Source organism: Cibotium barometz, chromosome 2, assembly GCF_041138505.1.
Source record: "Cibotium barometz isolate CiBa-2024 chromosome 2, ASM4113850v1, whole genome shotgun sequence".
Taxonomy (NCBI): Eukaryota; Viridiplantae; Streptophyta; class Polypodiopsida; order Cyatheales; family Cibotiaceae; genus Cibotium; species Cibotium barometz.
Window position 1 is genome coordinate 23,741,187 of NC_141047.1, and position 16,531 is coordinate 23,757,717.

General features: G+C 39.1%; 1 protein-coding gene across 1 annotated transcript; it reads right to left on the bottom strand.

Annotated features, from left to right (window-relative positions):
- Positions 1-676: 676 nt before the first annotated feature.
- On the bottom strand, positions 677-2,007 carry LOC147640837 (uncharacterized). Its single transcript, XM_086811041.1, has 2 exons — positions 1,531-2,007; positions 677-1,435 (listed from the first exon to the last, which is right to left on the bottom strand). The coding sequence occupies exons 1-2, from the start codon at positions 2,005-2,007 to the stop codon at positions 677-679; spliced, it is 1,236 nt and encodes a 411-aa protein (XP_086667167.1).
- Positions 2,008-16,531: the final 14,524 nt, after the last annotated feature.

Sequence of the window (16,531 nt, forward strand, 5' to 3'; positions counted from 1 at the left end):
ATTTGTGTACTTTTGTGATATTTCAATCCCTGCTTTTGAGTTCTAGTGACCATTTAGGTAATCTAAAAATATTGTCTACATGCAGTTAGATATTGAAGATGAAACCTTCCTCTTGAGGTCCAAAGGAAGCAGAGTTGTTGGCTTGGGTAAACTGTCAAGTTTTTCCCATTTCTTTGCAGACTTATGTAATGCCAAATTGTTAATATACCATGGGACAATGAGCAACAATGGGGAAGCAATAATTCTTTTTTTCAAGTGTATGTCAGAGGCCCTGGGTGGCCATTCCCTTTCATGGTCTGCAGGACAAAGTGATATTGATAGAGAAGAGGTCTGCCTTACATATTTTTGGTTATTATTCCGGAGAACAGTGCTCTAGAGCAGGATATTTTTTATTATATATTGTCTATGCGTTTGCTGCTGGTGTAAAGAATCCTCTCAGTCTCGAGCCTTATGGCAAGCACAAACTTATACGGAATCAAGAGCCAGCACTATTGGGATCACCAAAGAAATTGGAGGAAGGAGAAAGTGCTCGAGAACCAACCTCACCAGAACAAGGAAGATCTCAGAGCACTGTGGTGTCGTTGAAGAAAAAGAAGTCTCCAAGTAAACTGAAAGGGAAGGTTCCCATTGGTAGACCTTGGGAGAAACCCTAAGGCCATTAGCTATAAGATAATTGTCATTGTATATTTAGCTTTAGAACAACAATGTCCAACGATTTCCACACCTCAGCCTTCACATCTCGTGCCATCCCATCTGCCTGATGATCTTTTACTGCATTGTGGACTTGCTTCCACACACTGTATTTTATTCTTGATACATATTGTGATTGTCTACCCCCTTTTCTTGTTGTATTTTGTGGACGTGATAAAAACCTTCGGGCCTTTACTCCACCAATGGATGGCTTGAGAGGTACCTCTTTACCATTTGTAGATTTCTTAAGATCTTTTGTTATATGAACATCTCCACCATGTAGACCAATTTCTGATAATACCGCTTCCAATGATTGTATTGCCTCTTTTCTTTTCACCTCAGGCCGAAGTTTCCAGGCAAATCCAATATATAGAAAAACAAGTTTCTCAATAATTCTACACAATGCATGTAATGTGCAAATGTGAACATTGCATAATGGAATATCAAGAACTGCTTTAAAATTTGGATCTTCCTTGTCCCTATTGGGTGCTCTTCTCCACCATTTGAAATCCAAGACATGGGCTGGTTGTTTACAATACAAGCAAGGAGATTTGGAGTTACCCCCTTTACTGATATTGTACATACACTTCAATGTCTTAAGATCACCTGCCATATGCCATTCTACTTGAAAATCACCTTTGCCTGGAACATGAAGATGACCCCCTAAAATTTGACTCCTTACAGTTGAGGGTATATCTGTCTGGTGAAAAACCCAGTTAAGTGTTTCATGGTCCTCTGTCTTCACCTGCCATTACAATAGAATGATATATGGTAGAAGTTTATTAAAAAATATACATGTATATTCAACAAATACTAACACCAAAATAAGAAAATCCATACCTCAAATGATCCCAACCACCATACATGTTTTTCTGATTGAACGCTAAAGTACTTTGAACTGGTCTTTGTGATTGATGGATCAAGTGCCCGATTCATCAAGGTAATAGTCACTCTTTCTATCTTCTTTTCCTTTACAATTTCACATTCGTCAATCTTAACAACAAACTTTAAAACTCCTTTACATTCCTCAAGTGTGATGTTATAAAACTCCACCATTCTTCTCTGTAATTGTTGTAGCTCCACAAAAATATTATTCAAAGGATCATATACAGTCCTTCCTTTGGCCCTTTCATATACATTTTCGATATGTAAATATTGTCCAATGAAGTCATCTATTTCCTGATTTAGAAGACCTCTTTGGTGCCACACTGCTTCTGCTGGGGTGGGTAACAATACACGTTTTATCCGATGATCTTTGAGAGTAGAAGAAACGATGTTAAAGATTGAAGCATATCCTTTTCTACTCACCCCACTCATATCTAGGGCTTCTTGAATTTTTTCGACATCAACTCTACTTTCTGATATAAACTTTTCGACAGCATCACGTTTTACCCTTTTGAACTTTTTTTCATCTATCAACCTCTGCACAACAACTTTAGAGACTAAACCTTTTATTTGCTTCACTAGAACAAGATTGGAATTTTCATTTACTTCACCAAGTCTTAAAATTTCCCTACAACAAGAAAGAAACACATCTACAATTATACAATGAGACAATTATAACTCACCTTAAAAGTTCATTGATTTTACATTGAAGGAGGGAATCAGCGGCGGCTGTGCCTCGTTAAAGGAGGAAAAAAGCGGTGATTCTATGGACCAAGTGCAAGTCTCTTCTTTGATCTGACCATGTGACTTCAGGTTCGGTCGGATCAGTTTGAATAGTTAAGACTTTGACCCGTTAGATTAATTCTCCCGTTCGAAGATTTTCCCTGGAGGAATCGCCCGTGCCTTCTGGGTGAGGGAAGTTTTTTCGAGTTCGGTTTCGAAGGAACCGCCGGACTAGTCTCTTGTCTGGACATCTGTGGGCGAGGCTCGGAGTGTGGATCCCTGTCCCGTACAAGAGACTGACACTGCTTCTGCCGCTGCCAGCGCCCTCAAAGGGGGCACTACGGAGGGGGACAGGAGCCTCACGCTGCTGAGGCAGTTTCCAGTAGAGGGAAAGTCAAAGGAGGGTCAGAAGAGGGTTAGTATGGAGACCGGGGAGATCTTGGGGTTGTGGATATAAGGCTGGCTAACAGTGGAGGACAATCTATGAGTGAGGCGGATAGGTTTCTGACTGGGGTCTAGTGGAGCCATTTGAAAGGAAGAACTAGATAGTTCTATGTTAGTTGAAAGTGGTTTTGGTCAGCTGGTTGTCAGCTGTAGTCAAGAGAGGCTTGTAGGTGGATGTTTAGAGGTGCTAGAGGTCAGTGTTGACCTGGGAGGACATCTAAAAGCATTAGCTAGATCTGATAGGGAGGTTGGGAGGGTTTTGAAGTGTCCCCTTGAGTCAGCCTGGATGTTTAGAGGTGTCCCCTTGAGTCAGCCTGGATGTTTAGAGGTGCTAAAGGTCAGTGTTGACCTAGGAGGACATCTAAAAGCATTAGCTAGATCTGATAGGGAGGTTGGGAGGGTTTTAAAGTGTCCCCTTGAGTCAGCCTGGAGGGCTGGGGATAGTTTGCTGAGTGGATTGGTGCCCTTGGAGCTCGGATTCTAGTGTCCCCCAGTTCTAATCACATTGTGTCTTATTCTTGTGTGCCTACGGGGCAGGTGTTGTAGTAGAGGCTATCACCTAGCCACCACGACACAATGCGCATGGACACACAAGGACATGTGCATGCGTACACATACATGTGTGCATCCAAACACATAGGCACATAGATGTGCACACACACTCTCTTGCATGCATGCACATAGAGACACATACACATGCATATATATAGGGACGTTAGCATGGTAATGTGGATCACTTTAAAACCATATAGGACCCTTTATAGTGAAAAAGAAAGGGCACAATTAAGTCTACTATCTAGTTTATTTCAAATAAGGTTGGACATCTCATGATTACTTTTCTTGATCACATGTGTACACAGTGAGTTCTTGCAAATGAGCATGCAAATGTCAGTCTTTTGATGAGGTCATTTTTGTACTGTGACTCTTCTTCATTAGATACAAGCTATAGAACCTCTGGTCTGATTAAGGCATTGATGCACAATTATTGTGTGTGTGTGTGTGTGTGTGTGTGTGTGTGTGTGTGTGAGAGAGAGAGAGAGAGAGAGAGAGAGAGATTTACTACCGCTAGACTTTGAGAGAATGGTGAAGGTATATATCTAACTTGTAGCCACATTGAATTTGCTAAGGGAATTGAGGAATAAACTAAACAATTCTTATGTGTCAAGACAATTCTAACTCTATGTCTTCAGCAGGTAGATTCTGAGTGAAGCACGCTACCATCTTCATGAGAACATGTCTCTACAGAAGGCAAATATAAGCCCAACAAAGAACTTTAGAAGGAATCCCCATTAGAAATTGACCTCCAAGCCTAGCTCTAGCTCCACTAGGCCCTCAAGAAGCCTTGACCTCCTAGAGGTCAACTTTGGTACATTATGGAAATTCTACACATGGTTGGCAAGAGGGGGGAGTTAGTCCACAAAGTTTAAAGCTTGTAAGCATTTTAGACGAGGACTAGTTTTTTGTTTTCACATGCCCAAAGCCAGAAGCAAAAGAGAAACGAGGTACATGGTTGGCAAGAGGGGGGAGTTAGTCCACAAAGTTTACAGCTTGTAAGCATTTTGGATGAGGACTAGTCTTTTGTTTTCACATTCCCAAAGTCGGAAGTAGGCAACAAATTAAAGTGATTCTGGGTGAAGTGAGAGTTATACACGAAGCTAATGGTGTTTCATGTCAAGATGTACTAAGAGCTGTCACCCAACAAGGAGCTCACCATGTGGTTTACAAAGGGATTTGTTTGAGAAAATTTCAATTGTGTGTTGCTTGCTACTAGCAAAGACAATGATTGGGCTCACAAAGTAGAAGCCATTATGCATGCATGTGAGAGTCAAAGGGTGAGCTTGATGCTTGACGTGAAGAAGAGGAGGTTCTACCAACTGTTCTCTTCACCTGCTTTTGAAATGTTTCAATCTGACAATGTTGCGATGAAAATTTATCTTAGCAAGGAAAACATGCATGGTGGTTATGATTATGAAGGGAAGTAAGCATTGCATACTATAGAGAAAAAAGTAGCAGAGTGCATTATGCAATTAAAGGTCATGATTGATGAATGGCAAGTTGCTATTGAGGAGACCTCCATAAAGCAGAGGGTGTAATGGAGAAGAGAGAGGAACTCCTAACCTTCAGTAAGAAGTTCAAGGCCATCTTTGCAACCATGGAAACCTTGTCCAATGATCTGAGTTTTGTTGAGAAGCATGGATCAAGACTAGGCTTAAGATAAGGTGGATTAAAGCAAATACTAAACATGATTAAGGTAACATGAGCAAGAGTAAAGAATAAAAAGATATGAAACCAAATGGACTTACTTGATATTGCTTGAGATGAGTTGACTGTGTATTACATTGCTTTGAGGTGTCCCTTTTATATGAGGTGGCTACTAAGATGCTTGAGAGCTCATGTGGGATAAATTATCCTTGATGATGTGACAACTTGTTAGATGACCTTGTACCTTACTCACTCCCAACCTCGTCCTTGTGCACTTTGGCACCACATTTCTCAACACCCCCCCTTAGTGCCAAATCTTTGGGCTAGTCAAGGTGGTTGGATGTGAGGATTACAAATTTCATCCCTCCCCCCCCCCCCCCTTAATTCTAACTTGGTTGGGTGACTGAGAGGCTCTTGTTTGGCTTGGACACTCTCTAGCTTAGAGGTTACTTGGAGGTGGTTTGTTTTTCACTCCTCCTGGGCACATCTTTGGCTACTCTCAGGTGGTCGAGTGTTACAACATTTCAAATGATTTTTGTCCTACTCATTTGGTGGCCAATACAATGTTGGCTTGGGTAGTGAGCTGCTGGAATTTTCCTCTTTGCCGACTTTATGCTTTTCTACATCTCTTTAGCATTTTTTCTCCTTGAATTCTTTTGTTCTTTTTCATTTCGACATTGCCCTCTTCATTGTGCCTTTGGTTCTTCTTCTTACAAACTGATGTGTCATTATGTCATGCAGCAGGTGGTCTTACCATGAGCTTTTTGAGTCTCTATGATGGCAGTGTCTAAGACCCAAAAAATGCAAACACAAATGCAATATTTTTAGCCTGTATGACCAGTGTCTAATCCCAATGCAAAATATGGAAATAAAATCTCTGTCACTAGTACATGCAACATGCATGTGGATAACACTGATTTTTAATGTAAAAAATGTGATTACAAATTAAGTATGTGGGCACCAAAGCATGCCGTCCTCTTCCTTCTTCTCCTCCATGCAACCTTGGCTTGGAACATAGTTGTAAACGATGATGACCACCATGATGAAATCATTGAAGCACATGTTGTACAAGGCATTGGTGTTCAAAGCTCGCATTTTATAAACACCTACAAGTTTCCCATTTCTTACATAGGAACAGGCTCTAGAATGACATATGTATTTTTATTATTTTTTTAATCCTAAGGTTTTTAAACCTTAGCGATCTTATGTGAACCACAAAAAAAAAAAAGAGGTCAATCTTAGCTACGTCACGGCCTGCTCAAATTCGTTGGCTGTTGCGCTGTCGGTTACTTGTGCTAGTGCGACTTCTTGTGCTTCTTGTGAAGCCTATTTGCAGACAAGTGTGGAGGCCATTGGCTCTCTCAAGGTCAACCAATAGGCAATAGCGGAGAGATACAACGGAGCGCTGCCGACAAACTTTAAGAAGCAAACTTCAAGGTAAGGCTGGTGTAGGTGAAGCACTCAGTCGGCCAAAAACAACACACACACACACACACACACACACATAAGAGAAAAAGAGGTCGCCAAATTTTCCAAAATTGCCCAAGCTTGTTGTGAAGAAAGTAACTATCAAATCTGGTGTTCTTGAAAATGTGAAGATTAACGCTATTAAGGTTGCTTACCCTCTACTAAATATGTTGCTAGCTCTCTTGCTTTGTTTGTGGCAAGCCTTAATCACCAAGGTTTAAGATCGAGATGCAATGCTTTGATGCTTCTTCTATTCTTCTTTCTTATCCTAATCAGGGTGTCCATGCAATGCTAATTATCCTCCACTTTGGGCAGCAGTGCTTCAATTTGATGGCACCACTTTTCAAGAGTGAAGAAGAGAGGGAGATCGATCCTAATACATGACCTAACATGTTCACCTTGCTAAGTCTAACCGTCCCTGCTCTGATACCATGTTGAGAAGCATGGATCAAGACTAGGCTTACGCTAAGGTAGATTAAAGCAAATACTAAACATGATTAAGGTAACATGATCAAGAGTACAGAATAAAAAGAGATCAACAAGATATGCAACCAAATGGACTTACTTGATATTTCTTGAGATGAGTTGATTGTGTATTACATTGCTTTGAGATGCCCCTTTTATATGAGGTGGCTACTTAGTTGCTTGAGAGCTCATGTGGGATAAATTATCCTTGATGATGTGGCAACTTGCTAGATGACTTTGTACCTTACTCACTCCCAACCTCTTCCTTGTGCAATTTGGCACCACATTTCTCAACAAGTTTAGCTGTGCTCAAGGAGGACCCATCCAAACTGAGTAACATGGAAGACATTGAATCGTTGCATGAGAGCTTAACAAATCCAAAGGTTCATCACTCACATTTACTTGTAACCTTCTTTTAGCACTATGTTCCATCTTCTAGGAGAATAGCAAGCTTTGTATTGTAAATTATTATGGAGCATCCATTTGGTAGCTCTTCTAGTAGTGTTGCTAAGTAGCATGGTTGGAAATTGGGTTCCTTTCAACCACCTCTTCCTCTTCATGCATGCAACACACTCCTTCCCTCTAGCAATCGTGTGCTTTTTTGTGTTTGAGATCTTACAATTTTTCTATTGGAGATAGACGAAGATAAGGATGATGATGAAGGCGATGATTCGTATGTGTAATTGCACGTTTTGAAAGGTTACAAGTTTGTTTTTATGATGAGAAAATGTGAAATGTTTTAATTCGTGTTTAATGGGAAGAAATCAAAGCTATAGCGTAGGTTTTGCCCCATGATGGTCCCGAGAAGATAAAATGTCCCTTATAAACACCTCCTCTGGATTCCTTTATAATAAATAAGGAGAGTCAACTACTCTATGTAAATCGCTGACTTTTTGCGTTGTACATGTGAAGGGTTTCAAAAATGAAAGAGCAAGCACCTGGCATACATGCCATGCAAGCAATTATACTTCGTGTACTTGTGGGTTCTAGGCTTGGATTCAATGGTTCATGAGTTCATATACTAGGAAACACTCACTAAGGTGGAGTTGTTTTAAGCCCTTAGTGGTAGAAGATGCAATGTGCCTACATGAGGGGAAGATGTTTTTGGTGTCTCTTTTCGATGGTTTGAAATATAGCACCTTGACCTATTGCAGAACTTTTTGTTGTGAGCTTTGAATTTTGTGCTGAAAATATTATATACTAAGACTTGTTTCAATTTATTTTTTTTGCAGTTTACATCTTCATGTTATACATGCACATATATATATGGTGAGTGAGAGCAAAGTTAATAAGACTAATAGTTGTAAATCATGTATACCTTCCCTTGATCTAGATTCACCACTACCACCACAAAAGAGGAAAAAACAATATCGAAAAAGAAGGGTTTGCCCACAATGTCTCCATTGAAATTTGGGGCATCCACAAAGAAGAAAACAAAAAAAGTGATAGAGAAGAAAGGAAAGGCTAAAGTGAAGCCTGTTGAAATGGAGTCCAAGTCAGGTACATTAGGAACTCAATGGAGTCTTTTTAGGCCCTTTAATTTGCCATTGCCTAATGGAGGTGATTAAGAAATAGACAAATAGGGAGATTACATGTGGACTGAAACCAATGGTTTGTAAGAGCCTAGAAGGTAGTGGTCAAACTTAGAATAATAGGCTAAATAGGCTCTTTTTTAATTTTTAAAATCACCTAAAACTCAAAAAATTTATACGTATATGAATTTTTCCTCTATTTTTTATAGAAAAGGATAGCTGCAGCCATCATTAAGTAAGGTCTCTAAAGTGATAGAGGCCCAAAAACGAGCTCCCATCATTATCTTGCATTCAATGCACATTCCCCTTCACTTTCCACTATCCCTCTCTCCCATCTTCCCTCCAAAACGCTCTCTCTTCCCCCTTTCTCATAGCAGGGCGTTTTTCACTCTCTAGACTACTTCTTTTAGCTATCTATCTCTCTCTTCACTCAAAAACCTAGATCTATAGCTATGGAAGCTTGATCTGCAACCTTCTCTCAGAAGCTATGGAAGTTTGATCCTCACTTACATTTCCTTACTTCATCCTTCTACCTTGTCCAACCTCCTTTTACAGAGTATAACAGCAGAGCCAAGCTATGGAAGCTTGATCTGCAACCTCCTCTCAAAAGCTATGGAAGTTTGATCCTCACTTACATTTCCTTACTTCATCCTTCTACCTTGTCCAACCTCCTTTACAGAGTGTAACAGCAGAGCTAATTTGGCTCTCATAATCTTACTCATTGTCTCCTCTCACCCCCTCTAATATCCTCTTTCAAAGTGCAGTAGCACAGCCAAGCCCTTGGAACTTGCTCTACAACTCCTTCTCTTATGTACATCTCCCTAGTCTAAGTTTTTTCCTCACCATTCTATTGTCCTTTGTCATCAAGGTTTATAATCTCCCTAATATATACATCTGATGTCTTCTTCTAAAAATCTTCTCATGACTTAATCTAACTAACATAACTAATCTTATCTTAATGGTATCGCAGGAATCCCCTGATCTAGCCTAATCGGCCCATGGGTTAGCCAACCGCCCGCCGTAGCCAGCCGCCCGACCACTATACTGGTGGGATTCTTTTATAAGGATTTGGTTATGTTTTGCCAAGGTACGGAGGAAAAGGATTCACAGGCCCCCTAGCCCGCAAGCCCATGCATCACCTAGTTAGAGCCCTCTAGGATCCTACTTAGGTGTCCTAGCACTTCACTCAGGGACCGCTTTGTCGGTCCTCGCCCATCATACCGGAAGCGCACCATTTTAACCGTACCGACGCTGGTCAAGACCTCAGCAGGCTTTGCCAGTGAGCGGCGTCCCTCAACGACTCCCCGCCAGCTGTTGCAAACGAGCCTCTTCTTAGATTAAACACATACCAAATGCTTCCTCCAACATTCAGGCGTAAAACAGTCCTTTAAAAGAAAACAGAGGTTCTATGCAAGTAAAATTCCCAGTTTAAGATTGGTTTCACAAAACCCTTTTTCCTTAATCTCCCAATTTCATAAAATGAGAATCCTTGATCTCTCATCAGGGTAATCTACCCATCATTTGACTGACTGTCCAACTAGATTCTTGGTGATTTCGATCAAGGGAAAACTAGTCAATTCAACGGTAGTCTATTCTTTGTATTAATAACTGGAATCGGTCTCACGAGGTTTTTGCTTGATTCAGATCGAGAGATGGACAAGTAGTTTGCTGACCATCCCTCTCATAGTCGTGGTCTAACCAAAATCATTCGGTTTAGTTCTAAGTTTGATTCCAAGGAAATTCTTCAGATAAACATCTACTGAACTTCTAACCGTCGTAAGGAAATTTCAACTTTGTGAATTTCTTCCTTCTTAACGAATAATAGATTAAGAATTGGTTTTATATGAGAATATTAAATTTTAATGAAAATACTCTTCTTCCATTTAATATAATTTTGGATAAATACCAATTTAGTGATTTAACCACATAAAATATCTAAAGATATTCTTTCTACCACTTAATTTATCAACCCTAATTCTCTAGGTGGAATTTTGGTGAAAATTCCTCTTTGTCACCAAAATTTATTTTAATTCTTTCTCTACTTATATACCATAAAAATTCTTCTTTTAACTAAATACCAATATCCTTTTTTTTACTAAGCTTAAAATTCTCTTTTTCTCATTTAATGATTGGATTCTAATTGTCATGGGAATTCCTCTTTAATCATAAAATAAATTTATCTAGAATTTCTTTTTAAATTAATAAAAATATCCATTAATTCAAATAACCCAAGAATTTCACTTTTACCATTTAAATGATTGAATTCCAAATTTCATGGAAATTCCTTCTTTATCATAAAATAAATTTTCTCATGCATAAATTTATCTAAAATTTTTCTTTGAAATTTAAATAAAAATATCCATTAATTCAATTATGCCAAGAATTCCACTTTACCATTTAAATGATTGAATTCCAAATGTCATGGGAATTCCTCTTTTATCATTTAAATTTTTGCATGCATAAAAATAAATTTATCTAAAATTCTTCTAAAAATATTTATTATTTTAATATATCAAATTTTCTCTTTTTTCATTTAATTACATGGATCTCCATTATCATGGGAATTTCTCTTTTTGCATAAAAATAAAAATACCAAAAATTTCTCATTTCTCTAATTAATTATTTACGCATAAATACCAAAAATTATTTTCCCATGAATGTAATGAAAAATATTCTTTTAGCATAGGATGACTAATCCTAGAATATGGTAGGAAGTCCTCTTTTCACATTATGAATAAAAATGAGTTATGTATTAATTTTTAAAAAATTTACCATAGCTCTGCTGCTATTACTGATAATTTTTAATATTTTGGAAAAGAATAAGACTTTGTAATACTATTATGATAGAATAACTATCATTTACACCTAAATCCAATTTATGAAATTAAATCATAAGTTTACCATAATTTTATTAGCATATAAGCATTAAAAAGCCATTTCTTTAACATCTAGCTTAACTAGCATAGAGTTTGATTTTTAAATTGAGAATTTATCAATGAGAAGCATCATTTGAATAGAGAATTGGTCATAGGAATGACCATTCTTTTGGGGAGAGAGAGATATACATAAAAACATCCTAAATTAAGCATAAAGATAAACTTTTTGTGATTAATCATTAGAATTCTTTAGAAATCTTAATTTGCATTGAAAAACAATCCATTTGAAACTTCTCAAGCTTGAGAGGGCTTGAGAAGTGAAAACATTGAGAATATTAGAGAAAAACCATGAAATTATATCTTACCTCTTGATTTTGCTTGCTTCTTTCTCTTAGAAGGAAGCCCCCAACCAATAAATTGGTTAGTGTGTTGAGAGGAAAGCTCCAAGGATTGTTGAAGAGAGAGAGAAGCTCCAATCTCTCCAAAAGTAGAGGATTTTAAAGGGATAATAGAAAATATGCTTATTTTAATGTAATACTGGCATGGTCTAGCTCACAAATGAGAATACAAAAGAATGAGGGTCTATTTATAGGTGAGGGAGGCCACTGACTGAGCCCAACTAGGTTCTAGAATTTTCCAGCTTCAGTTTGGCTGAATTTGGACAAGATTTGGACCAATTTAGCTCCCATTTCGATCTAGTTTGATTTAGGAGAGAGGAGAGATAAAAACATCTTAATATTTTTGAATTAAAAACCCCCCCACACATGTGACGGAGGCGCCTACCTCAAAGGTCTCCCCCTCCTTACCAAGGTGTCAAAAATTTATCATTCCTCCAAAATATCTCATTTTTTTAGTAATATCTCATAATTTTTTTTAACTAATATACCTTGTACTCAGTCAACTCTTCATCTTATGTGAGCATTTACTCATTTTTGGATATTTTCTTTTATTCATTAGATTTATCTCATCCCAACACTTGGATTAATCTTATTGGCCCATAGGAACCTTAATTGGACCATAATCTAAAAATTTTAGAAAATCTTGACCCTTAGACTAAGGTCTTTTAAATCATTTTTAATTGATTCCTAATGCACCTTAGAGAATTTATTTTGAACTTCTGTTTTAAGGAAATATTTTTTTGATATTAGGAGAATTTGTTTATCTAAAAATATCTCAATATTGAATTATCTCTCTCTAGAATTTTTCCTCTCTCTAGGTAAAAACAAGGAAGAATAATATTTTCTTGTATTCAGAAATAGGAATGATTACAGGGGATTGAAGTAAAGCTTATTCATTATTCAGGCTGAGAAGAAATCTTACATCCTCTCCCACTTGAAAAACACGAGATGTCCTCATCTCGCAAAGTGGAAGTAATCTCTCGCCAACTCTTCTTCTTTCTCCCAGGTGGCATCTTCTAAAGGAGGGAAGAACTTCCACGACTAAAAATTCTCTGAGGACTCTGCTCCTGAGAATCTTCTCCCGAACATCAAGGATATCCTCAGGTTGGAGTACCATATTGCCTTGAGTCGGAGAGATCAATTGTTCATCTCAAGCACGTGACTCGGGCTGGGTACATATTTCTTAAGCAAACTAACATGGAATACATTATGTACCTTGAGATGGGGAGGTAGAAGAAGTTTATAGGCTAGATTGCCCACTTTCTTTATAACAGCATAAGGCCCACAGTATCTAGGAGAGAGCTTCTTGTACTTTCCTAAGGATAAGGAACTTCTATCTGATTCTTCAAACTCTCTCTTTGATCTCTTTTTATCTACATATTGCTTTTGCCTATCTTGGGCTGCCTTTATATCTTTACGGATTGATTGCATTTGCTGGTCCATGTCATCAAGCATTTATCTAGACATCTTGACTCTGATCAATGGGTCGAACCAAGTCAACGGTGTAAGGCAATCTTGTCCATACAAAGCTTTGAACGGACTCATCCCAATGCTTCGATGATAAGAAGCGTTGTAAGCAAATTCAACCAAATGCAAAATGGCTTAACCACTTCTTGGGTTCCCTGCCGGCATGATCGAAGGATATCTTCTATTACCTGGTTCACTCTTTCAGTTTGGCCATCTGTTTCGGGGTGATAGGCTGTGTTAAGATCCAAGAAAGTTCCTACTGCTTCGAAGAATGCAGTCCATAATTTCAATGTGAAATTGGGATCCCTGTCACTTACTATCCTCCTAGGAAGCCATGCAATCTGAAGATCTCTTTAAGGAAAACTCTGGCAACATCCACTGCAGTGTATGTTTCTTTCATTGAAATTAGATGGGCAACATTGGTTAGCCTGCCAACTACCACAAAAATGGAGTTGTAACCTGATTGCACTAAAGGTAATCCAGTGACAAAGTCCATAGTGATACACTCCCACTTCATCTAAGGAATGTCTAGAGGCTGCAGTTTACCTGGCATCTTGACTCTCTTTGCCTTGACTTTTTGACACATTAAGCATTTTCGCACATGATCAAGTACATCCTTTTTGAGTCCTGGCTAGAAGAAGCTTTTCTTCACAAACATATAGGTTTTTATAAACCCTGGATGTCCAGCTATCAGGCTATCATGGGCTTCTCTCAGAATTCTTCCCTTTATTGCCTCATCATTGGGAATGCATAGCCGATTATTATAATACATGCATCCTTCATCAAATTTGTACCCAAGAACTCGACTCATTTCCTGAGAAGTCTTGCTTTCCTGCATCAGAAGGGTAGCAATAAGGACAAAGAATTTGTCCCCTGCATGATTTTCTCCTTTGCTTCACTGATCAATGGATTTGACACCACTGTAATTGCAAGCAAGGAGGCTTTTCTACTGAGCGCATCTGCCACCACATTCTCTTTCCCCGGCCGATACTTAATTTCAAAATCAAATTCCTGCAAGGTCTACATCCATCTCCTTTGATGCATGTTGAGATCCCTTTGGGTGAAGATCCACTTCAGAGTTTGATGATCTGTCTCATCAAGGTGAACCTTTGTCCCAAAAGATAATGTCTCCACAACTTCAGAGCATAAACTACTGAGAGTAACTCCAAGTCATAGACGAAATGATTTCTCTCATGTGTTTTGAGTTTTCTGGATTCATAGGCCACTGCATGATCTTCCTGCATAAGAACACCGCCTAAGGCAATCCCACTGGCATCAGTAACTACCTCAAAGGGTTTGGTAAAATCTGGTAACTTAAGGACAGGGTTGGTTACTAAGGCTGTCTTCAGTTTATCAAAGGCACTCTGACACATTGTAGTCCACTGAAAAAGTGTACTCTTCTTGAGAAGGTTAGTTAAAGGGGATGCTATCTGAGCATACTTGGGTATAAAGATCCTATACCATCCGGTTAATCCTGGGAATCCTCTGACTTCCTTTACTGTCTTGGGTTCCATTCTATGACTGCTTGGATCTTTGCGGGGTCAGGAGAAATCCCATCCTTTGATACTATGAATCCCAAGTATTCCACCTGGTCAACAGAGAAAGAACATTTGCTCTTTTCTGCAAAGAGTTGGTGTTTCCTTAGGATTTCCAGGACCTTGCGCACATGATCTTCATGATGTGCAGTAGCATTCTTTGACTATACCAAGATATCATCAAAGAAGACAAGAACAAAATCATCCAAGTATTCTCTAAGAATATCCTGCATAAGACAATTAAATGTCATCGGGGCATTAGTCAATCCAAATGGCATGATTGTGAACTCATAATGCCTATATAATGCTGTCTTCGGGATGTCCTGTTCCTTGATTCTGATTTGGTAGTACCTGGATTTCATATCTATCTTTGTGAACATTTAGGTCCCACTTAATCGATCCAGAAGTTCATCAATCCCAAGGATAGGATACTTATTTTTAATTGTTAATTGATTCAATCCTCTGTAGTCAATACACAGTCTTAACGTTCCACCTTTCTTCTTTTGCAAGAGAACGGGCGCACCCCAAGGTGAGACACTGGGTCTGACGAATCCCTGCTCTAACATTTGTCTTAACTGTTCCTTAAGTTCTATGGCTTCAGGGACTAGTATTTTGTATACACGCTGGGCCACTGGCTGAGCTCGGGGGTTAACTCGATCTCATGATCTACTTCGCAAGATGGAGGCATCTCAGTCAGCTCTTCAGGGAACACATCTGCATACTCACTTAACCACTCTAGTTCTTTAGCCTTGCATTTTATGTCTACCGGATTTATCTTAACAACATAAACAGCTTGCCTCTTTCTGAGCCCTTTTAACAATTTAGAAGCCTTGACTAATTGTAGCACTAGTGATCCGAAAATTCCAGTTCCTTGAACTTTATTCCCATGAAGGTCAAGGAAAGAGATGGTTCCTTTATAACAATGAATGTCGGCTTGATTCTTGTGAAGCCAATCCATTCCAAGGATTCCATCATAGACTTCTAAGGGTAGGACTCTGAACTGGCACTCTGTTACGTTTCCATCTAGACTAAACTGAATAAGATCTGTCTCAAGGTGTGTGAAAAGAATCTTTCCACTGGCCAATTCCACTTGTATAGGTTTCCCTGATTTTTGATTTAGGACTAACTTACGCAAACATCCTGGGGAAATAAAAGAATGAGTATTGCCGAAATCAATCAAAAGCTTGAATTACTTACCCTGGTACTCTGTTGGAGTTTGAACAACTAAAAATTGACAGCCGGTTATTCCCCTGATGCTCTATTGCGGCATAGATCTGTCCTTTCTCTTCCTTCACTTCCTCAGCTATAGTGACAGCTCTAGCTGCTGCAGTCGGAGGTGGAACTCTCTCTCTTTGGTTACCCCAATTTTGGGAGGGAGTTCAGAGACTGCTTTGCATGGAGGCTGCAGGGGCTGAGCTGGCACTCTTCTAGGGTTGCCCTGATTTTGGCGCGGGGACCCTGATTGGACTGATACGAAGGAGTCTATCTCTGAATTTTGGGACCCTGGTTTCCTTGGCCCATAGAAGGAGATGGGCAATCCTTGAGCTGGTTCCCAAACCCCTAACATCCGAAGCACCTGTTCTCACTTTGAAGCTCTTCCCTTTGCATTCTTGAGAGAGTCGGAGTTTCTCAGAAAGTACTTCGAGGGAAAGGTTTTCCTTCATTCCTGAAATTTCCCGACTCTAGATTCTGGTTGGGACCTTGGTGTCTCTTTGGAGGCGAAAGGTTGGAAGAACTTCCCGGTGTCTGGAATCTCTTGAAGGATGAGGGAACTAGCTTTGGCGAGACTTTCACGATGAAGGCTTTGTGAAGTCCTTTGCCATTCTGATAGCTTCTGCCATGGACAC